Here is a 23,892-nt window from a genome sequence, read left to right as displayed (position 1 = left end):
CATTATATTTATTCTGCTTTGATTGTTTTGTGTGCTGAGGGACATTGTTGCATGATCCACTTTTTCTTATCACTCAAATATCCTGATACTTTCAGAAAGTTGGAGAGCTCTCCTGGCTTGCTTAGTCTTTGCTCTGTACTGCAGTACTTGCATTGGTTTCACTGGACAAGTCTTCATGTGAATCTACAACTGATCTGACATTGTGGCACAAACACAGTAAACAAACACTACGAGCACCTTGTTTCATGTGCAGTGGCTTTCTTCTCATTCTGTTACTCAACACTGTATGAAAAGCCTCTCACTGACAGCATCCTTCCAGCCCCACGACAACAAGACCAACTCACATCTTCACAACACCAAGAATTTTTCCCCTTTTCTTTGGAGAAACTGAGAAGCCAATAGGATTGTAGCTCAAACTTGCTCACAGTCCTGCTTCATCAGGAGCAGGACTTGGGGCGACCGTAGCTCAGGGGTTTGGGAAGCGTATCTGTAACTGGAAGGTTGCCGGTTCGATCCCCGGGCTCTCTGTCCTGGTCGTTGTGTCCTTGGGCAAGACACTTTACCCTACCGCCTACTGGTGTTGGCCAGAGGGGCCGATGGCGCGATATGGCAGCTGTGGCTACAACCGTAGCTGCCTCCACCAGTGTGTGAATGTGAGAGTGAATGAATAGTGGCATTGTAAAGCGCTTTGGGTGCCTTGAAAAGCGCTATATAAATCCAATCCATTATTATCACTGCTCACTCCTACCTGTGTTGGTGCTGAATGGACAGTCATAGCCTGCTGCTAGCATGAATGCTAAATGTACTGCTGTGGATGATCAGCAGAACAAGATGTTGTCAGTTTGACTGTTTGCTGTATTTAAAGTGTTTTTCTCAGTTCGTCTGTATTCAAAGTGCATTCGGGGCTTTAGCTGACAGCTCTTTGTGCTAACAAACTAAACTCTCTTAGTTTAAGCCAACAGACTTTACCAAACACAAAGCCTGCTGCTGCCTGCTGCTTGTGTGACTGGTGTTTACACCAATGAAATCTAAATCACACTAATGTGTCCTCCAAGGTGTTTGGTGGGAGCACTGAGTGAAACATAAGAGCTCTGGTAAAATAACAAACAGGGCTGTGAGAGCAACTGAAGTGATAAAAATACTGTTTAAAGATAAAAAACACTTTGATGTTCTCTCGTCACCTAACAAAGTCCAAACCCTGTGAACTATTTTAGCTTTAATAATTGTGGATTCAGGTATCCTGAACCCATCTTTGGACATTTGTAATTAAATATTTTAAAACTCCATCAAAGACTCCTGATGTGGCTGTTTGGAGAAGGAAAAGAGGGACAAAGTGGAGCGTTGAGCTGAGGCTTCATTCACTGCAAACCTACAGTTATGTTTCCTTATTTCTGCTGTTTGCATGTTCACAGCTGAAATAAAGCTGCCTCTTTGACTTCATCCGGTTGTGTTTGGGTCCAATCCTGCCTGCCACACAGCGCTACAGGACAAAGTCTAAGATTTTTACCTTTTTAATGAATCTTTGGTCATATTTATCCAGGAAAACACAAACATGTAAAGGAGTCATCACAGGTCTCTGACCTCACTGGTCCAGGTTCAGCACTGAAGTTTGGAGGGTAACCTTTGGACTTATCACTCCTCACAGACGGACAGCTGGATCCTGCAGACTGTGACCTCTGACCTCTGCAGACACAAACATGTTTTATTCAATGATCAATTCTCTGATGAAGTGATTGAAGCAGCTGTGGTCACACAGACTGCAGATAATGCAGCTGTTTCCTGTCAGTAACAGTCCTCTTAGATTAGAGTTCAGCTTTTTACAGGAAAACAAATGTCCCTGAATGCAACAGTGAGACACAGTCTGCCTGTGTGGCTGTGATAGCTGCCGTTAGGAGCGCTCATGTGTTTGCAGTTAGACGAGGAGATGTTACCATCATGGACACGTTAACAAATCCTGCAGCATCACGTGGCACAAACACTTTGTGTTCCTGTCATCTGCAAGCAACAGGAAGTTCATTAATAAAGGCGGGATGGAGACGCGACTGTGATGGTTCTCCTTCATCCAGCTGTTACACACATCTGGGCTCACACGACGAGCCTTTGTCTAATACAGCAGCTGCTCTCTGAACACTTTTCTGAAGACCCACGAGATCTAGTTCAAAACTATTGTTGTCCATTCCACGGACTAACCTCAAATCTCGTGGTGATAGATCCTTCTCTGTGGCAGGTCCCAGACTTTGGAATAGTCTCCCCTTTAATATTAGATCTGCTCAAACTCTTGAGCAATTTAAATCTTTACTAAAGACACACTTTTACGCTCTGGCTTTTAACACATTATGACCCAAGCATTTTGGATTTATCTGAATTAGTTAGTATTGTTTCAATTCTTCTATTTTATTGTTTCTATTGTTATTATTGTATTACACTGTAGTTTTTAATTTTATTGTTATTGTTAAGCACTTTGTGCAGCATCGGCTGTTGGAAATGTGCTATATAAATAAATCTGACCTTGACCTTGAAGAGGAGCTGCACAAACCTTTGTTTGCTTTCTAGAGCAGCGTATCAAAGTCAAACTACCCACTGCTAGCAGCTGTTTCTATCATAGTTTAGGATCCAGATGTGTGAGGTCTAGATTTACACCTCTGATTAAAATACATAGTTAAAAACAGCCAATTGAGTCCAAATGTGTCTTAAACCAGATAAACTGACAGTTACAGCTGAGCCTGTGTGTCCTTGGAGACACTGCTCTGCTACAGAGATGCATTTTAGAAACCAGGAAACATCAAAATCATTTAAATCAGAGAGTTCTTGTTACTAACAGCTCACCTCGCTGCAGCAGAGACTTTGAAATTAATGAAGTCATCTTTAGACGCGTCACTCTTACAGGACACAGAGCTGGGTGGAGGTCCAGGCTGGTTCCTGTGAATAATGATGCAGCAGTGATGTGAGTGCTGAGCTGTGACATGGAGAAGAGTCATGGACAGTTAGAGATGGTCATCTCACCTCTGAGCTGTGGTCTGGCTCTCATGTTCCCCACACAGAGTGCTTTTAGAGGGAGGGACTCCCTCCTCTCTGTCCTCACACTGATCCATGCTGCTCAATTCACATCAGCTCACACACACTTTCTACCTTCACCTGCAGAGGAAACACAAATCATTCATGTGCACATCAACTGAGAGCTGCAGAGGTCGTGTCTGATGTGTTGGACTAACATCCATCTGAGACGCAGCTTTCATCAGTTCACTACAAAAAGTGTCAAAGAGCCGAGTTCAGCCTCCAAATCCTCCATTACTGTAGTCCTACAAAGCAGCAGGTCAAACATGGCTGCAGAGGCAAGGCAAGGCAAGGCAAGGCAAGGCAAGGCAAGTTTATTTGTATAGCACAATTCAACAACAAGGTGATTCAAAGTGCTTTACAGAGACATTAGAAACAAGAACAAATAAAAAGCATGATTTAAAATTGATTAAAACAAGAATATAAACTAACTAACTAATTAACAAACAAACAAACAAACAAACAAACAAACAAACAAACAAACAAACAAAACAGTATATAAAATCAAAACAGATAAAATCAGAACAGTAGATAAAATCAGTAGTTAAATGTAAGTTTTGAAATTTAAGCTTAAAGTGTGGATTTGGTGCTTTATTCAAATGCAGCTGAGAACAGGTGAGTCTTCAACCTGGATTTAAATAAACTGAGTGTTTCAGCTGATCTGAGGCTTTCTGGGAGTTTGTTCCAGATATAAGGAGCATAAAAGCTGAATGCAGCTTCTCCGTGTCTGGTTCTGACTCTGGGAACTGATAAAAGACCGGATCCAGATGACCTGAGGGATCTGGAAGGTTCATACTGGGTCAGGAGGTCATTGATGTATTTTGGTCCTAAACCATTCAGAGCTTTATAGGCCAGCATCAGAACTTTAAAGTCTATCCTCTGACGGACAGGCAGCCAGTGTAAGGACCTCAGAGCTGGACTGATGTGGTCCACTTTTTTGGTCTTAGTGAGGACTCGAGCAGCAGAGTTCTGAATGAGCTGTAGTTGTCTGACTGATTTTTTAGGTAGACCTGTAAAGATGCTGTTACAGTAATCAAGCCTACTAAAGATGAATGCATGGACTAGTTTTTCCAGGTCCTGTTGAGACATCAGATCTTTTATCCTTGATATATTCTTGAGGTGATAGTAAGCTGACTTTGTTATTGTCTTAATGTGTTTTTCTAAGTTTAGGTCTGCATCCATCACTACACCCAAATTTCTCGCCTGGTTTGTGGTTTTTAGATGTATAGATTGAAGTTCTCTGGTGACCTGTAATCGTTTTTCTTTGGCGCCAAAGACTATTACCTCAGTTTTGTTTTTGTTTAGCTGGAGAAAATTGTGGCACAACCAGTCATTGATTTCCTCAATGCATTTACCAAGAGCCTGTACAGGGCCTCGGTCTCCTGGTGACATTGTGATATATATTTGTGTGTCATCTGCATAGCTGTGATAGTTTATTTTGTTGTTGTTTATAATCTGTGCCAGTGGGAGCATGTAGATGTTAAACAGAAGGGGTCCCAAGATGGAACCTTGGGGAACTCCACATGTGATACTTGTCTGCTCAGATGTGAAGTTACCTATTGATACAAAGTATTTCCTGTTTTCTAAGTATGTTTTGAACCAGTTTAGTACAGTTCCTGAAAGACCTGTCCAGTTCTCCAGTCGTTTGAGTAATATGTTGTGGTCAACTGTATCAAATGCTGCACCGAGATCCAGTAAAACTAGGACTGACATTTTTCCACTGTCTGTATTCAGACATATGTCATTAAACACTTTGGTCAGAGCAGTTTCAGTGCTGTGGTTCTGTCTAAAACCTGACTGGAAGGCATCGTAGCAATTATTCTGTTTTAAGAAGTAACTGAGCTGTTGAGAAACTGCTTTTTCAATGATCTTACTTAAAAACGGGAGATTTGAGATCGGCCTGTAGTTGTTCATTTGTGTCTTGTCAAGATTGTCCTTTTTCAGCAGCTTTATGTCAGTAACCATGTCCAGGACCGAGCTGACTGCTTACAGAGTTCATACTCTAACTGCTAGCTGCTCTGCTAGCTAAGCTAACTCAGTAACAGTGACTCTGACAGCAGTTACTGTGGAACAGCGGCCGAGCTCAGGACACATTCAGTGTGTTTAGTCTGAGTCCTGGACTCTGATTCAATGGATTCAATCCAGCTCAGAGTTTCATGTGTTCATCAGAATAAAATACATGCACTAATATAACAGAAGTGATGCTCTGAATGCAGGACTGTAATGGAGGATAAATAAGGTTTTTACAGCCTGAAAGAAACATTCAGTTCATATATTTGTAGACAGTGAAGCAGCTTTTAATACTGCAGCTGTTTCCTTCACCTGTGTGTGTGAGAGCCACACCTTCATGTGCTGCTTTAGAAATATGTGGTCTGACTGCTCAGACTGAGTCTAGGAGGAAAGTTCACACGCTGGAGAAAGTTTTGTTCCTAACTTTGTCAGAGTTCAGCTCCAAAGACAAAGAAGACGGAGCTCACAGTCTGTAGATGGTCCTCAGTGTGTGTGTGAAGCACACAGGAGTGTGTTTATGTCAGCAAATCAGTGTGTGTGAAGAGTCTGAGGGAGTGTGTGAATGAGACTCAACACTGAACAGTCCAAGAAAAGCGTCTGGACTTCTTTAAGTTTAACTTAAAGAAATCCAGACGCTTTTCTTTTTGTCTCCATAATGTCTCCATAATGCTGCAATGTTATCTGCCCCAGAAACACTGTGCAGAAGCTCTGATGGTGACACAGAAAAGTCACAGTGGAGATACTTCTGTCCACCTTTGATTAGACTCATTATAAAAAGGAAAAAACGTTTGAACACAGTCATGTTTCCAGTTCACTGACTTACATTTATTCCATGGACACTCACTCTAACCTGAACCACAGCTGCGACCATATTTGTAATAACTACAACCCAAACATCAGATGTTAATCGAAATTTTTTGCTCTCTCTCCTCCTTAAATGTGTTTTTAATGTTAGTTATAATTCAGAATTGGCGACTGGAATACGTATGACACATACGAACATCAGGAAATAAAAACTCGATAAATATAACCTCAGTAAATGAAGTCAGTGTACAGCGTGGAATTATTTTATGTCATAAGAAGAAACATATTCATGTTAACACTCACCTGCCTCAGCTCCACCTTCCTCCTCCTGCTGCTCTGAACGGAGGCTCAATACTTTCACTTTCACTGCACCTCCCTAAACACAGAGGATGCTGGGACTTGTAGTTGTTTCCTTCCGGTGTGGTCTTCCTCTTTGTTTGTTTGTGTTTGTGTTCAAGTTATTTCGATCATGTAAACATCAACAAAACACGTGAAGCCACACAGAGTTTGTATGTCGAGGTGGGTAGGAGGGTTTGAGGGTTTGGGGAGGGGTCAGAGGGAAGAGGTCTCTCAGTCTGGACAATCCACATTGATGGCATTGCATCTTTCAGCGTGTTTGTGGGTCGATTTGGATGCTCCAGGTGTAAGAGCAGCCACTCAGCCTCTGCTGCAGATGTGTGTCACAAGTTCATCTAGTAGTAGGCTATGGCACTTGGCCACAGGTGGCAGCAGTGGACTGGTATTAAAACCCGATTCTTTGATCCCCATGATAGAACAGAGAAAACCCGACTCATAGTGGTCAAAACATTTATAATTCTTTATTCAATCATCTTCCGGAAGAGATCAGATGGGCCCAATGGCAGTTGTAGGATCTCTAACATTAGAAGCTAAAAATGTGTCTCATATAGGTGTTATTTTGGTACTTTACACGTCACACAGTTTCAACAACTCCTTATATGGTACAAGTTTGTTTTTTCTATCTGGCTTCCTGTATTTATTAATATGCTTGTATATTTCTACACTAACTTCCTGTTTTTCAGTCTGGCTGAGCACTTAGTTTGTGAGTCAAAAGTGGCCTTGCTTTACAAACCTTCATTATTAAAGTACATAAAACAATATAATTAGAAAATAAGCACTAAGAATATATTAATTACATGACAGTTCTTCCCTTTTCGTGTTTCCTAAGAAACACGACATAATTCCTAATTTATCCCATTAAGTTTACCTGCATGTTAAAAGGCTAAAATATAACAAAAGAGATTATGCTAAACAAAATGAAACCTTTCAATTGCCCAACCCTATCTGTCCCCTCAACGGGTTTTATGTTTTCAATGTTTCATTATTATTCCGTCATAATTACTTCTATCCACAACAAATAAATAAAGCTCTAAGACAGCACCTGTGAAATGTGAAATGTCCTAAATCTACTTCCTACACCCCCTTTTTTACCCAGAATCCCAATTTAAACCCACTTCTGACTTCCCTCAGTGCTCACTGTAAACTGCAGATACAATCAGTTATATATATATATATATATATATATATATACATATATATATATATATATATATTTATAAAAAAAAACCAGCACGCCCCTGCGGGCGGTTTATCCTTCAAGCTCGGGTCCTCTACCAGAGGCCTGGGAGCTTGAGGGTCCTGCGCACACACACACATATATATATATATATATATATATATATATATATATATATATATATATATAGCATAAGAAGCATAAGCAAAAGAAATCAAGTGATATTGTTTACTGGACATGGAGTTACAAATCTATAAACAGGCCAAGGCAGGAGGGGTATATATATATACCCCTCCTTGAAACGATGTGGGCTTCATAGATAATTGGCAAACCTTCTGGAGGAAACCTGGTCTTGTTAGGAGAGACGGCATCCATCCCACTTTGGATGGAGCAGCTCTCATTTCTAGAAATATGGACAAATTTATTAAACCCCCCAAAATATGACTATCCAGAGTTGGGACCAGGAAGCAGAGTTGCAGTCTTACACGCTTCTCTGCAGCTTCTCTCCTCCTGCTACCCCCCCAAAAACCCATCTCCATAGAGACTGTGTCAGCTTCCAAAAAGACAAAAAACAAACTAAAAACCAGCAACAAACAACTTAAACATAAACAATCACAAAGAAAGAACAATACAGTATCCACATCTGAACCAAAGAGTAAAACAGTGAAATGTGGATTATTAAATATTAGGTCTCTCTCCTCCAAGTCTCTGTTAGTACATGACTTAATAATTGATCAACAAATTGATTTACTCTGCCTTACAGAAACCTGGTTGCAGCAGGATGATTATGTTAGTTTAAATGAATCAACACCCCCGAGCCATTCTAACTACCAGAAATCTCGAAGCACAGGCCGAGGGGGCGGTGTGGCAGCAATTTTTCACACCAGCCTATTAATTAATGAAAGACCAAGACAGACTTTTAATTCATTTGAAAGCCTGATGCTTAACATTGTCCACCCCAGCTGTGAAACTCAGAAACCAGTCTTACTTGTTATCATCTATCGTCCACCTGGGCCTTACACAGAGTTTCTGTCTGATTTCTCAGACTTTATATCTAATTTAGTTCTGAGCTCAGATAAAATAATTATTGTGGGTGATTTTAACATCCATGTAGATGCTAAAAATGACAGCCTCAACATGGCATTTAATCTGTTATTAGACTCAATTGGTTTCTCTCAAAATGTAAAAGAACCCACCCACCACTTTAATCACACTCTAGATCTTGTTTTAACATATGGCATCGAACCTGAACATTTAACAGTGTTTCCTGAAAACCCTCTCCTGTCTGATCATTTCCTGATAACATTTACTTTTACAATAATTGATTACACAGCGGTGAAGAGTAGACTTTATCAAAGTAGATGTCTTTCTGAAAGCACTGTAACTAAGTTTAAGAATATAATCCACCCACTGTTATCATCTCCAATGCCCTGTACCAACACAGAGCAAAGCAGCTATCTGAACGCTACCCCAACAGAGGTCGATTATCTTGTTAATAATTTCACCTCCTCACTACGTACGACTCTGGATACTGTAGCTCCTGTGAAAACTAAGGCCTCAAATCAGAAGTACCTGACTCCGTGGTATAATTCTGAAACACGTACCCTAAAGCAGATGACTCGTAATCTGGAGAGGAAATGGCGTGTCACAAATCTAGAGGATCATCATTTAGCCTGGAGAAATAGTTTGCTGCTTTATAAGAAAGCCCTCCGCAAAGCCAGAACATCTTACTATTCATCACTGATTGAAGAAAATAAGAACAACCCTAGGTTTCTCTTCAGCACTGTAGCCAGGCTGACAAAAAGTCAGAGCTCTTTTGAGCCAACCATCCCTTTAACGTTAACTAGTAATGACTTCATGAACTTCTTCACAAATAAAATTTTTATCATTAGAGAAAAAATTACCAATAATCATCCCACAGATGTAATATTATCTACAGCTACTCTTAGTACCATTGATATTAAGTTAGACTCTTTTTCTCCAATTGATCTTTCTGAGTTAACTTCAATAATTACTTCCTCCAAACCATCAACGTGTCTTTTAGACCCCATTCCTACAAAACTGCTCAAAGAAGTCCTGCCATTAATTAATTCTTCGATCTTAAATATGATCAACCTATCTCTAATAATCGGCTATGTACCACAGGCCTTCAAGCTGGCTGTAGTTAAACCTTTACTCAAAAAGCCATCTCTAGACCCAGCAGTCTTAGCTAATTATAGGCCAATCTCCAACCTTCCTTTCATATCAAAAATCCTTGAAAGAGTAGTTGTCAAACAGCTAACAGATCATCTGCAGAGGAATGGTTTATTTGAAGAGTTTCAGTCAGGTTTCAGAGCTCAGCACAGCACAGAAACAGCTTTAGTGAAGGTTACAAATGATCTTCTTATGGCCTCTGACAGTGGACTCATCTCTGTGCTTGTCCTGCTAGACCTCAGTGCAGCGTTCGATACTGTTGATCATAATATCCTATTAGAGCGATTAGAACATGCTGTAGGTATTACAAGTACTGCGCTGCAGTGGTTTGTATCATATCTATCTAATAGACTCCAATTCGTGCATGTAAATGGAGAGTCCTCTTCACACACTGAGGTTAATTATGGAGTTCCACAGGGTTCAGTGCTAGGACCAATTCTGTTTACATTATACATGCTTCCCTTAGGCAGTATCATTAGAAGACATAGCATACATTTTCACTGCTATGCAGATGACACCCAGCTCTATCTGTCCATGAAGCCAGATAACACACACCAATTAGTTAAACTGCAGGAATGTCTTAAAGACATAAAGACCTGGATGGCCGCTAACTTTCTGCTTCTTAATTCAGATAAAACTGAGGTTATTGTACTCGGCACTGAAAATCTTAGAAATATGGTATCTAATCAGATTCTTACTCTGGATGGCATTACCTTGGCCTCCAGTAACGCGGTGAGGAACCTTGGAGTCATTTTTGACCAGGACATGTCCTTCAACGCACATATTAAACAAATATGTAAGACTGCTTTCTTCCATTTGCGCAACATCTCTAAAATTAGAAATATCCTGTCTCAGAGTGACGCTGAAAAACTAGTTCATGCATTTATTACTTCCAGGCTGGACTACTGTAATTCATTATTATCAGGATGTCCAAAAAACTCACTGAAAAGCCTTCAGCTAATCCAAAATGCTGCAGCAAGAGTCCTGACAGGGACTAGAAAGAGAGAGCATATTTCTCCTGTTTTGGCTTCCCTTCATTGGCTTCCTGTTAAATCCAGAATTGAATTCAAAATCCTGCTCCTCACATACAAGGTCTTAAATAATCAGGCCCCATCTTATCTTAATGACCTTGTAGTACCATATCACCCTATTAGAGCGCTCCGCTCTCGCTCTGCAGGCCTACTTGTTGTTCCTAGAGTATTTAAAAGTAGAATGGGAGGGAGAGCCTTCAGTTTTCAGGCCCCTCTTCTGTGGAACCAGCTTCCAGTTTGGATTCGGGAGACAGACACTATCTCTACTTTTAAGATTAGGCTTAAAACTTTCCTTTTTTCTAAAGCATATAGTTAGGGCTGGACCAGGTGACCCTGAATCCTCCCTTTGTTATGCTGCAATAGATGTAGGCTGCCGGGGGATTCCCATGATGCATTGAGTTTTTCCTTTCCAGTCACCTTTCTCACTCACTATGTATTAATAGACCTCTCTGCATTGAATCATATCTGTTATTAACCTCTGTCTCTCTTCCACAGCATGTCTTTATCCTGTCTTCCTTCTCTCACCCCAACCGGTCGCAGCAGATGGCCGCCCCTCCCTGAGCCTGGTTCTGCCGGAGGTTTCTTCCTGTTAAAAGGGAGTTTTTCCTTCCCACTGTCGCCAAAGTGCTTGCTCATAGGGGGTCATATGATTGTTGGGTTTTTCTCTGTATCTATGAAGCGCCTTGAGGCGACTTTTGTTGTGATTTGGCGCTATATAAATAAAATTGAATTGAATTGAATTGAATTGAATCGCTACCTTATCGTGGTGGAGGGGTTTGTGTGTCCCAGGGATCCCAGGGGCTATGTTGTCTGGGGACTTTTGCCCCCTGGTAGGGTCTCCCATGGCAAATTGGCCCTGGGTGAGGGACCAGACAAAGAGCGATTCATAAGACCCTTATGAAAAGGACACCGAGGGAACAGTTTACCCTGCCCGGGATAGGGTTACCGGGGCCCCGCCCTGGAGCCAGGCCCGGGGAGGGTGCCCGAGGGCGAGCGTCTGGTGGCCGGGCCTTAGTCCATGGGGTCCGGCCGGGCACAGCCCGAAGAGGAGACATGGGCCCATCCGTTGCAAGAGCTTGGTTCGCATTGCCGGCAATAAGTCGGACTCGTTCCCGGTGGGTGATGGGCTTCGCCAGGGCTGCCCTTTGTCTCCGGTTCTGTTCATAATTTTTATGGACAGGATTTCTAGGCGCAGCCAAGTGGCGGAGGGCTTTCGCTTTGGTGGCCTCAGAATCTCATCTCTGATTTTTGCAGATGATGTGGTTCTGTTGGCTTCATCGGGTGAAGGCCTCCAGCTCGCACTGGAACGGTTCGCAGCCGAGTGTGAAGCAGCGGGAATGAGGATCAGCACCTCCAAATCTGAGGCCATGGTTCTCAGCCGGAAAAGGGTGGAGTGCCCACTCCGGGTCGGGGATGAGTTCCTGCCACAAGTGGAGGAGTTCAAGTATCTCGGGGTCTTGTTCGCGAGTGATGGGAGAAGGGAGCCGGAGATCGACAGACGGATTGGGGCTGCAGCTGCAGTAATGCGGACGCTGCACCGGTCCGTCGTGGTGAAGAGGGAGCTGAGTGTAAAAGCGAAGCTCTCAATTTACCGGTCGATCTACGTCCCTACCCTCACCTATGGCCACGAGCTGTGGGTAGTGACCGAAAGAACGAGATCGCGGATACAAGCGGCAGAAATGAGCTTCCTCCGAAGGGTGGCTGGCCTCTCCCTTAGAGATAGGGTGAGAAGTTCGGCCATCCAGGAGGGGCTCAGAGTAGAGCAGCTGCTGCTCCACATCGAAAGGAGCCAGCTGAGGTGGTTCGGGCATCTGACAAGGATGCCCCCTGGGCGCCTCCTGGGTGAGGTGTTCCAGGCATGTCCCACCGGGAGGAGGCCCCGGGGCAGACCCAGGACACGCTGGAGAGATTATATCTCTCGGCTGGCCTGGGAACGCCTTGGTATTCCCCCGGATAAGCTGGAGGAGGTGGCTGGGGAGAGGGAGGTCTGGGCCTCTTTGCTTAGGCTGCTGCCCCCGCGACCCGGCCCCGGACAAAGCGGATGAAGATGGATGGATGGATGGATATATATATATATAAGAAAAATCACCTTTGTGAATGGTATACCGGAGTCTCTGAGTGACGATGTCCTTTTACCTCCGGATAAGAACGATGTGATGAATACTGCGTCTGACAGCATAGAAGTTCAAAATGTGTTCACACAATACGTTCATCATAGGAACTTGAGCTGCATGTATTTAGTTCAGAATTTGTTTATGCAACAATTTCGTTCAACACTAATTATTTAACTCTGTTTAACAACCCCAGAGATAAATATCAAATTTCAGTTTTAGGTAGACAGATGTTTCCAGGTAATACAAAATACTTCTTAGAAGCTTTTAATGATGCCACATCCACCCCATACGGGTATCTTCTAATCGATTATAAATCTAAGACGCCTGACTATTTAAGACTCAGAACCAATTTGTTGTCAGATCGTCAAGTTGTTTATATCCCCAAAAAACGGCTAAAGCGGTAAAAAGGATGTCGTATTCACGGATGCAGAGAAACATTGCACTGTTGGAGTTGTTGTATAAATCCCCACCCAGCGTACGGAGGAATATTATTTGTAATGCAAGCATGGATTTTATTAATGCTCTGTGTGAGATATCGCTCAATGTTTTGAAAGGTGTTATCCCGCTGACTGATCAACAGTACTGTTAGGGAAAATATTCTAAAACACTTCTTCAGTAAAGACTGACTGATCAAAATGACTGATCAACAGTACAGACAGCTAAAAAAGAAGTGCAGTGGGAGGGGTCTTAGAAGGTTTGGGTGTATACACATACAAGCCGTTGCCATCCTGCTTAGTAGATGTTGGCTTGGTTATGTTGGATATCACATCAGACACTATGCCTGATGCTGCTGTTTTTAGGTGGGGTTTGACTATGCTGACTCCTTTTTTAAACAATGGTACAGCAATTCTAAACAGGCTGCTGAACAAACCTCCCAGACCTGCGCCACATTGCGTGCTGGTCCCAATATAACCATTCAATTCGCCACCAGCCTGAAAAACGGTATGTGTTGATTTTGGTCGTCTATCAAATCAATTTCTATGTCATCGATTAAGGATTTCGAGACCTGTGTGCAGTGTGGGCTGTCAAATTGAAGAATGGCTCCCCGACGGTCATCGTCTGTTATATTTATTGCTCTTAATAGCTGCGCATGGGCGTCACCCACAAGCTGGTAATCAACGATATCTGCATAAATAAAAATGTTCTATTTTCCGCCGTATACGTCTGCAGGATGTGGTGCGTATGTGTTTTTATAAAGAAGTACAAACGGGTCTTCTGATTTGAATCCTAAGATTCCTGCCAGTCTCCCTCTAAATGTGAGAACTGTGCCCCTAGGGCCCATAACACTAACATAGTTACTAACTTCACTGTATTGTGTTTTAATGTCGGTGTTATGTTTTAATGTTTTATTATCTGCGCCACAGATGCATAATGCCCCACAGACAGCTCAATCACGGTTATGGACAATGCTCCATTTGTGACTGGATCATAAATTTCCACTCGCGAATCTGATTGTGGAAAAGACAACCATAGTCTTGGGTATTGAAATTCTATAACACCGACCTCATACGGTTCATTTAAAACAATAGGTGTTATAACCTCAGGATAAAAATGCTCGGAAACTCAAGTGCCAAGTGCCTCTTTTTTTCTGCCAAGTATTTTCTCTATTTTAAACCTTTTGTTTTTGTCAGTAGTCACCTGCTGTATCTCAGGTTCGTAAATTACACCTTTCACTGCAGCTCCTGTGAGATCCTCCAGTTTGTATACGGGAGGGTCTCTTCCTAAACGCTCCTTTATGGTAAAGCACTCGTCTGTGTAGGTCTGATGGTAACCCTTTCAGAATATGCCTCGTAGTTTAGATATTCTCTCTGTATCGCCCACATTAAATTTAAAAGTCACCGGTTTTTGGGGTTTCATTTTGTACAGGGTGTTAAAGACCGCTTTCTCATTATCTTTGCACACCTCGGTGGGGTCATTTTGCTAGAGCTGTGATAAGACAGGTTATAGGACTGTACAAGATCTTGGATCACATTAACATATCTTGGCGAGTTAACTGATGTTAAGTATTTCCACATTTTCCCCTTTAAGGTGCGATTAAAACGCTCTACCACACATGATTTCATTTCACTAAAGGTAGAAAAATGTGTGATGTTATGCTGCTCCATTAGTTTTTTAAATGTTTATTATAAAATTCCTTCCCTAAATCTGTTTGGAGTTTTTCAGGCACACGGCCCTCTCTCAGAATATCACCAAAAGCCTCAGCAACAGCCTGTCCTGTCTTGGTTTCAAGGCACCTAACCCATGCATACTTAGAAAACACATCTATGCATGTCAATAAGTACCTAACATTATCCGCAGAATATTCACGCATGTCAACCAAATCAGCTTGAAACTGTTTGTCAGTCCCGTTAACCAAAACTCTATTTCTGTATCCTTGCATTTCTGTATCCTTGCATTTCTGTGTCCTCTATCCTTGCAGGTTTATGAAGAGTATATGTGTCATCTCCTTTTAAAAACGCTCCACGTCAGGTAATGACGGCTTTAAGCCTGTTGCCTCACTGACAGCGATACGGAGCTTCTTTACACTTCCTAAACCCCCTGGGTGTGCAGGGTTGTGATATATTTTTCTCAGCGTGTTTTCCATAATCACTCTGACCAAACACAAACACAAATGACCAGAAAAAAGTGTTAGCATACGTTTTTATTTCATTTTCTGTGTAGTGCACAGTAAGGTTTTTATAACAGATGTGCATTAAATCTTGTGTCTCCCAGACCAGTAGTTTCCAATCATGTGGAGCAGCGCTGATTTAACTCCGCGGGTGTGATGATTGGTATTTAGCAGGTATCCGACATTCTCATCAGTGGTGCAAACAATGTGCGGCACTGATCTCAGTTCACACAGAAGACGCTCTGCAGTGCTGATGATTTGTGCTTCAGCCTCACTGACACTGTATGAGCAAACAAACAGACGGATGGCCGGGATGAATCGGGGCGTCCGGAGCTTTTCCATCACCTCATCATAGCAGGTCTCGAAGAAAAACACAGGCAGCTCAAACAGGCAACTGTGGTGTAACTGGCTGGGGTGACCGGATTGGCATCCATAACATATCTCCTGCACATACTCATTCAGTGCCGTCGACAGCAGGTGGAAGGTTGCGAGTTTAATGTTGAGTTCCGTTTCCTCAGACGGGTGTGATCCTGCAGAGTCCTGTGAGCATCCTGGAGAGGGGGGCGGAGTCGGTGGGGTCTGGTGTTAGAGTGAATTGGGTTTTTGGCCTCAACATGGCAGAAGGTAAACCAATCTTCGGGCCATGTGCGAGCCGATCATATATACAAGACGCGTCCTAATATTCTCATAAGAAGAGTTGTTTGTATGTGCTAAAAAAAACAAGCCTCAGAATGAAAACAAAATGAGGCTAATTAGTTCTTTGCCTTATATAGTGTACAAAGGTTGCAGCCTTGTTCTATCATGGAAATGTTAGTAGACTCCTATGACTCACAGAACATTTGAGCCGACCTGGTTTTCCATTTTAGGATGAAACCTCTTCTCACCCACACTCTGCTATTCATCTCTGTTTTTATGTTGCGGCTTTTGAGCCGGGTCGTAACACTGAAGATTATAAAGATCAACATTAAGACCAGTCTGTGCATTCAAAGCAGTGACAGAAAAGAGTGTGGGGCATTAACCCCCACTCACTGAAATGGCATCCAAGATGCCTTCATAACTTTAAGAAAAGGAAAGAAAAAAGGCAATAAAATGTAACTCTAGGAATCACTCATTTCATCCACCTTTGCCACCATTTTCCACATTAATTAGAAGATGAAATGAATCGATTAGCTCAAAGAAATTCCACTGCAGACGAGTGTTTTGGTGGTTAACCCTTGGTAAGTCCTAAAAAAAAAAAAAAAAAAAAAAAAAAAAAAAAGTACCCCTTATGAAGACCTAGAGCCAAAAATCGACCACGCCATAAAAAGTGCTATAAAAAGATTATACATTAATATTTTTCCACTTTAAATTAGCCAATATTTTAGACCTACTTCTCCTTGAAATATTCATATAAAGTTTTAATTATATTTCGCGATTTTAACCTTTTATATCCCGGTTTTGTCACATGAGCACACTGCCTTTTTTGGCAAAAAAAATGAAAAAATTAAATATTTTCCATAAAATACATTTGAAAGTTATATTTTATTGTACTTTTAATTAGGCCTTTGGATGGTCTAAAAATTACTACTGACCTTCATTTTGATCGGCCGTTAGTTTTTTTTGCAGGAGAACGTTTTTCACTCTTGCCCCAATAAATGCATATTACCTTGTTGCCATCTAAAATCAAATAAAAAGCATTATGTAAATAAAAATACAAGATCAGTTTGAACCAAATAAACATTTATTTTTCAACAATGAACAAGAACATGTATATGGTAAATGTAATTATGTATATTGTTGTTGGGAATGGGGAAATGTATGAGAGAGAAAGAGAGTGTGAGAAAGTGAGAAAGCAGTGAGAGGGTGGGGGGGCGTGTGTGTGGCTGGGGGGTAAATGTCTTGCTCAGGTAGAGCAGTGGCTGCAGACAAATTTGCTGTGGGCTCGGCAGCTGAATTTTCCACATTTGCTGCATGTGTTTCCCACTCGCCTCCTTTTCCCAACACAGAGCTCACAGAGCTTCCTGCCCTTGGGATTTGTCACTCCAGAGGGGCCTGCAGCAGCACCATCCTGCGCATCTCTTACTAACTCAGCAGCGGCTGATGAGCGGGGAAGACGCTGTCTTTGTGACAAATGGGGCGTGATCAGGCCTTCTCCCACCTCTTCAATGAACATCCTCCTCCTGTGTGGCTTCTGCTGATGCCAGGCCTGATCCACGGAGGTCCACAGCATGAAGGCGTTGTAGAGGGAGACGTCTATGATGTGATGAAAAAGGGCCATTGGCCATCGATTGGTCCGTCTCCTGCAGGAGTAGGTGCCGACAACCTAACAAAAAATAAACATAACAAAAAAAACAACAACATAAAACCTCTGTATATTTTACACAAGAATATATGAAGAAAAATGAATAAAGGTGTGCGTAACTGATGCGTAATGACACCCACCTTATCAAGGTTGTCGACACCTCCTTTGCATCGATTGTAGTCTGTGATGATCGCTGGCTTTTTTCTCTCGTCATCGCTGACCTCCGGCCTGCAATGTTTCGTGCTCAATAAAAGCACATTCCTGCCCCGTCGGGGAATGTACGACACTAGGGTCTGTTTCGCTGAAAAGGCAAAGATCGAGGAGTAGACGGCTCTCCCTCTCATCTGGCGCAAAACGGGTGGGATTTCTTTTTTGTTCTGGCGGATTGTGCCGACCAGAGCCATTTTATTTTTGAGGAGTTCCTCTGCCAGTTCAGATGAGGTGAAAAAAATTGTCGACTGTGACGACATGCCCATGGAGCCCGTCAGTCATCTGCTGGACGACCCTCATCCCCTGGTTTACCTCGGCCGGTTCGCCCGCTGCTCTCCCGGTGTAAACCTGCAGCCGCCAGGCGTATGATGTCTTGACATCGCATGCTGCCCAGACCTTTATGCCGCATTTCGCAGGCTTTTTGGGGATATACTGGCGGAAACTGCACCTTCCCTTGAACGGTACCAGCTGCTCATCCACCGTAAGGTCCCGGTCTGGACTAAACAACATCCCCAGGCGGTGTGCCCACATGTCCCATATCTGCCGAATGGGAGCCAATTTGTCCGCACGTCGTGCAGGTCGGGTGAGTTTGTCATCAAATCGGAGCGCTCTGGTTATGTGACAAAATCTTTTCTCAGCCACTGAGGCGCGGAAAAATCTTCCTTCCCGTTTTCTCACTCCAAAGGCTGGCGATGGCCTCGTGCTTTGACCGGTATACACCGGACAAAATTAGCAGCCCCACATAAGCGAGCATTTCGTTGCTATCTAAATCTCTCCAGAATGAGATGTAGCGTCTGCCCTGAAGGTTTGTCATTGCAACTATATGCTGTATAATCCCATCAGTTATGTACAACCTGAAGCTGGAGAGTGGGTCCGTAATTCGGGCTACGGCGTAGTGGGTCGGTCCCGGAATAAGCCCCGTGGGTGCTGCGACGTAGCGCAGCATCTCGGCGTTTGTTGCGGACCATTTCTTCCCATCTTTGGAGGTCCACGCCGCTGCTTCCTCCGGCGTCCTCCCCTCGTTCTCATCTTCAGAAGAAAAATCAGAGGACGACTCCTGGTGATCAGTGTCGAGAGACGAATCATCCGTGTCACCCCCGGAATCAGAGTCACTCTCGGCAGATGAAGAGGAGAGATCCTCGCTGTCAGAGCGCATCAGGATGTCCACTACTTCCTCGGTACCGTGCCATCGTGAAAATGCCTACTCCCGCGCTACGGCTTATTCTTATAACCTCTCCTGCCTGCACCTGCATAAACAAGCTGAGGTTGGCGACAAAATAAAGTCTAATTTGTTTTTTATTCTTGTTTTCATGTTAGATTTGTTTGCATTGCAGGGTGTACTTCAAAGAGGGAAGGCTTTTATCTAAACTTAGAATGAGACAGACACAAATTTTTTTTCTTTTAGGCAGAGAGACCTTTATTTTATTTATTTTTAAATATAAAGGTCAAAATGCACCCTCTAACAGCCCTAAGGGCAGAAAATGGTCCCGAACGAGCAGCGGGCCAAGCTGCTGCTGCACTCGGGGAATGAGTCTGCCTTTCCCGGGTGTATGTCTCGAGCAGCCCGCTGGAAAAGGTCTATGTTCCAGCAGGCGTCACATGTGGAACAAGGGCGCCACCCGGTGGCCAAATAAAAAAAAATTACAATTCTAAGGCCCCTTGTCCAACACGGAACCGAAACAGAAGCCATCACCCATACGTTAATGGTAATAATTCTGCAGTGAAAAATAGCGTTTATAATGGGTTTCAATGGGGCGATTTATGGCTCTAGGACCTCATGTGGATGGCGGTTTGTAGCTTAGCCACTTTAAGCTAATCTAATAAACGGAGACTGCAATTCTAAAGAAAAAAAAAAGGGTCGGAAGGTTTGGCTATATTCTATTCAACACAGTGAAAATGGCCTAATATTAAAAAACGCTGGGGATGAAAAATGGCTGTAGGTCCTACTGAGGGTTAAACTGCAAAGCAAGCCACGCACATGGTGCAGGCCACTTCTGTGGGCTCTATCAGGGATTTATGTGACTAGTCGACTAATTGTCACTAGTCTGTATCAGACTTACCAGTCGTTCAATCTAATTGTTAACATTTTAATTGATGCCCAATGCTGGTACATTGTGTTCTAAATGTTAGGCAGCGATCTACCACCAGATGGTGCACTGTTGTTGAGAAACGCCATAAATCTATTAATCTACCCTGATCTTCTTGTTAACACTGAGATCGCAGATACACGCAGAGGAAATTAGTTTCCTGAGAGGTGGAAAACCTCTCCTTTAGGAGAGCAGTTAAGTCAATGGGGGAGGGGCTCAGAGTAGAGTCACTACTCCTTCACATCAAAAGGTGACAGCCACCTTGGCCAGGAGGCTGTTCCAGCTGGGCACGTCCTACCAGTAGGAGGCCCCAGCATCCTTGGTCATGCTAGCCAGTTTACATCTATCAGCTGTGGTCAGGAGTAGTCCTTCCTGCTGCCCCCACAACCTGACTAGAAAACGGCTGTATAATGTATTACCTGAATCATTCTCGCCACACTTAGACGTACTTTTAGATTCTCAAATGATTGTCATATTTTAATAGAACATCTTTTGTAGTAACGCATTTTCATTTGTATTTAACAGAATGTGATAAATGGTTTAAGATACCTCTGCGTCTAGTTTGACAGTTTCTATTAATCAGTTCTGAAAATTAACTCAATATCTGAATGTTCCTTAGTTTTACATTAGTTGGTTAGTCTAATTATTTCCCCCTCGATTAGTCGACTAGTAAATAAGACGCCAGGAACATCCCTACTCTTCAGACAAAATGAGAGTGTGAATTACATACCAAGGTATTAAAATGGATATGGAGTATGGCTTTGGTTTACCATAAACAGCTGATGTAAGGACATCATTAATGTACTCTGTCCAATGAACACTGGAAACAAGACTGCACTGACCTTGCTGGCAAACCTCAATGAGTTCAGAGTTTCCCCAAAGCTGTCGGGCTCCGGAGCAATGTTAACAAACATCAAGCTGCAAATAAAGACATCCAAAATTAGTGCCAAAGAATAAACAGTCACAATCTGAAGTGATGAGATCAAACGCTGTTAAATATTTTTTGGGGATAAATTCCTTCAGTTTTATGTGTCGTCATTATAAAGATTTGTGATGTCAACAAACTCACGTTTTGCCGTTTCCCCCCCAAACATCCCTGAAGGAGGTACGTGAGCTTCGAGTTCCTGTAAGCTACGTAAGTCTCCTGGAACACAAAGGCCAAAAAAATCATTAATACTGTAAATGTAAAGAAAGCAGGTGTGACATCTAAGACTACAGAAACTGCAGCTGCAGACCTTTTTGGCCAGAGCGGCGATAACGACGCCCAGGTTGGACAGTGAGCTGTTGATGGCGGTCATCTCTTTGAAACGGTCACCCTGAGACTGGCTCTTCACCATTCGCTCACTGCCAGCCAAGTCCACCAGGCACAGAGTGGCTACACACACAGAGAAAACCAACTCTTATAGGAAGCAGTGATCCGTTTTTCCTTCCATTAAATGTAGTTTTAATACTTTACAAAACACTTCTTTTAGCGCTCAGGGGCTCAAACATTAACGTTGAGTCATCAGAGCAGATTTTGCACTGGTTACAGTAACAATAACTAACCAGACTAAATATTATAGATCCAAAAAGAAGAAACCACATTCCTGATGCTGGTACTTCCAGTGTGATTATACTCATGTTACGACCCGGCTCAAAAGCCGCAACATAAAAACAGAGATGAATAGCAGAGTGTGGGTGAGAAGAGGTTTCATCCTAAAATGGAAAACCAGGTTGGCTAAAATGGCTGGTGCCACCAAGGCAAAGACTAGTGCACTGCTGGGAAGCTTGCCTCAGGTATGCTTTTATCCACACCTGACTAGGTGTGGCCAATTAGCACCAGCTGAAAACACTGAGACGATTAGAAGCTGCAGAGGGACGTAACATTCAGTATTGATATTTGTAAATGTAAACTATGAGGATTTATTTATTTTTAATTCTTTTCTTTTTTTTTCTTTTTTTCCCTCTTTTTTCTTTTTCCAAATAAATGTCCCGATTGAGTAATGAAACTAACCCAAAGGAGAATTCTAACAATATTAGACAGGCCATTCAATATGCTTTATCGTGGACAACTCGTGGCTAAAAACCCACACACACACACACACACACAAACCTCTAATCAAACATGAAAACGGATAATCCAGCTGAAGCTTCAGACAGCCGTCAGACAGTGAAACACTGCCATCTGCTGGACTCGAATAACAAAGACGCTGCTTTGACGGGTGAGGGAGTTTCAACAAGTCTGCAACGACTCAAGCATCAAACTACAGAACTATTCTAGCGGACATGGTGCTCTAATGACTGCTTCATTAACGCAGGTCAGAAAGGATCAAACATATCAATAAATTATAAAACACAAAACGTCTCTTATTGCCCAGGGCTCAGGAAGTGAGTGTGTTCCTTATAGCCTATTAAACCTTAGCAGGTTATTTTGATGTGTTACAGATGAAACAGCTATCCAGTAACATTCAGCTACAAAAACGCTTTTTTATAATTACTTTTTTACAGCTTCGCACTTTTACACAAGTTTTATCATCAGTGTCACAATGGCTGCTGCTAAAATTGAGTACAAGATATTTGTTGGCCTGATTAAAAGGTCTTGATGCGTGCTCAATCATCAGGGAAGTAAATCTCCAAAAGTTGATTCTGTTCTTCTGGACGTAGCGTTTTCAGTCAGAGAAACCAGCCGACTGAAGGAACAATGGGCTGGGAGGTCAGTTCCTTAATCATGATTATGCAAATTCTCATGACCATTGATCAACAACCACTGATCAATGGTCCTGAGTACCATTCACAGAGAGTTGGAGAACGGCTGCAATCACAGCATTGTAAGATGGTGACAGATGTACCCTTAGGCCCCCTCCTTGATTCAGAGAGGGTCTTTCCCTTTTCACGTAAATGGCCTCCTTGACTCCGCCCTCAAACCAGCGTTCATTGCAGTTATTGTTGACAATCACATTGTGTCGTTTAACCATCCAGCTCACATATTCAATGTAAATGATTTGTTGAACTGAAGACATGATGAATGTTCCTGCATTAAAACACATCCAGCCTAGTGTTCTCACTCTCCCTAAATGGATCTGTTACATTAGTGATATATGGGAGTTGTGTTTCAGTCTTTTCCACATGAGGACATTTACATTTAGTTTTTGCTTTACTGATGAGTGGCTGGTTAACCTGCAGTGGTTGAAGTATGTGTCGGTCGTCTGGAAGAGTAGGTGTAGAAGACGTCTTTAATGAATGTAATGCTCTGAAGGTGTCAGTGATTACTGTGAATTCATTATAAAAGTGGATTTCAGTGAATAAAGTGAATAAAGACAGGCCCTCATGGTGACGCTCAGGTGTCCATAAAGTGTAACAGGAGAGCTTTGTCATACTTTCAGAGATTTTACATGAGCCAGTCTTTCAAAAATTACATAAATAAATAATTCATTCATTCATCCACAGGAAACACAATGCTCATATCTGAAAGTAAACTCTGATATATATCCCCGACTAGAGTTACTACTAAATAAAGGATCGCCCCAAAATGACTAAATATATAAAGACACTCTCCAGAAGAAGTTAAAGGGATTTTATTTATTGTACAAGCAATATCTTCATAAGAATTACAAATTCTGCAGACATATTACCTTCTTACTGAACCTGAATAACTCACACACAGACGTGTCTGCTGCTTATCTTTGTTCAAACATGATGTTTTATCTTCTCTTCAAAACACATTACTCATCTTTCTGGCATCGTGTTACATGAAAACACCTGCATTCTACCTGTGTCATTGTACCACAAAGACAATGATTGCAACACTGTGCTTGCAAAATAGAAGAAATAAGACGACCAGCAAATACATAAAAGATGGTAAAAGTGATTCCATCTTTGTGTCTCCTCCCATTGTTTCCCCAGTCTGTCTAGTTCCCATATTCCCAGGACACCGCTGGACAACAAGTGGGTATTCCAAGACTGAGAGACAGCCAGAGTTGGCAAAAG

General features: G+C 42.5%; 1 protein-coding gene and 1 long non-coding RNA gene across 2 annotated transcripts in view; both read right to left on the bottom strand.

The window, feature by feature from the left end:
* The window catches only part of LOC146716611 (protein NLRC3-like), a 200,365-nt gene that overhangs the window by 12,738 nt on the left and 163,735 nt on the right, over nt 1-23,892 (bottom strand). Inside the window, exons 2-4 of the mRNA XM_085452520.1 lie at nt 3,004-3,135; nt 2,827-2,919; nt 1,582-1,683 (exon numbers count right to left, since the gene is read on the bottom strand). Coding sequence (XP_085308646.1) covers nt 1,582-1,683; nt 2,827-2,919; nt 3,004-3,092 — 284 coding nt within the window. The 5' untranslated portion in view covers nt 3,093-3,135. The remainder of the gene's footprint in view (nt 1-1,581; nt 1,684-2,826; nt 2,920-3,003; nt 3,136-23,892) is intronic.
* Nucleotides 1-23,892, bottom strand: part of LOC146716618 (uncharacterized) — a 117,479-nt gene that overhangs the window by 79,786 nt on the left and 13,801 nt on the right. The gene's annotated exons all lie outside the window — the stretch shown is intronic.

This window comes from Copadichromis virginalis, linkage group LG3 (assembly GCF_057382275.1).
Source record: "Copadichromis virginalis isolate Kocher_CV1m ecotype Utaka linkage group LG3, C_Virginalis_male_GT1.1, whole genome shotgun sequence".
Taxonomy (NCBI): domain Eukaryota; kingdom Metazoa; phylum Chordata; class Actinopteri; order Cichliformes; family Cichlidae; genus Copadichromis; species Copadichromis virginalis.
This window is presented reverse-complemented; position numbering and strand designations above follow the sequence as displayed.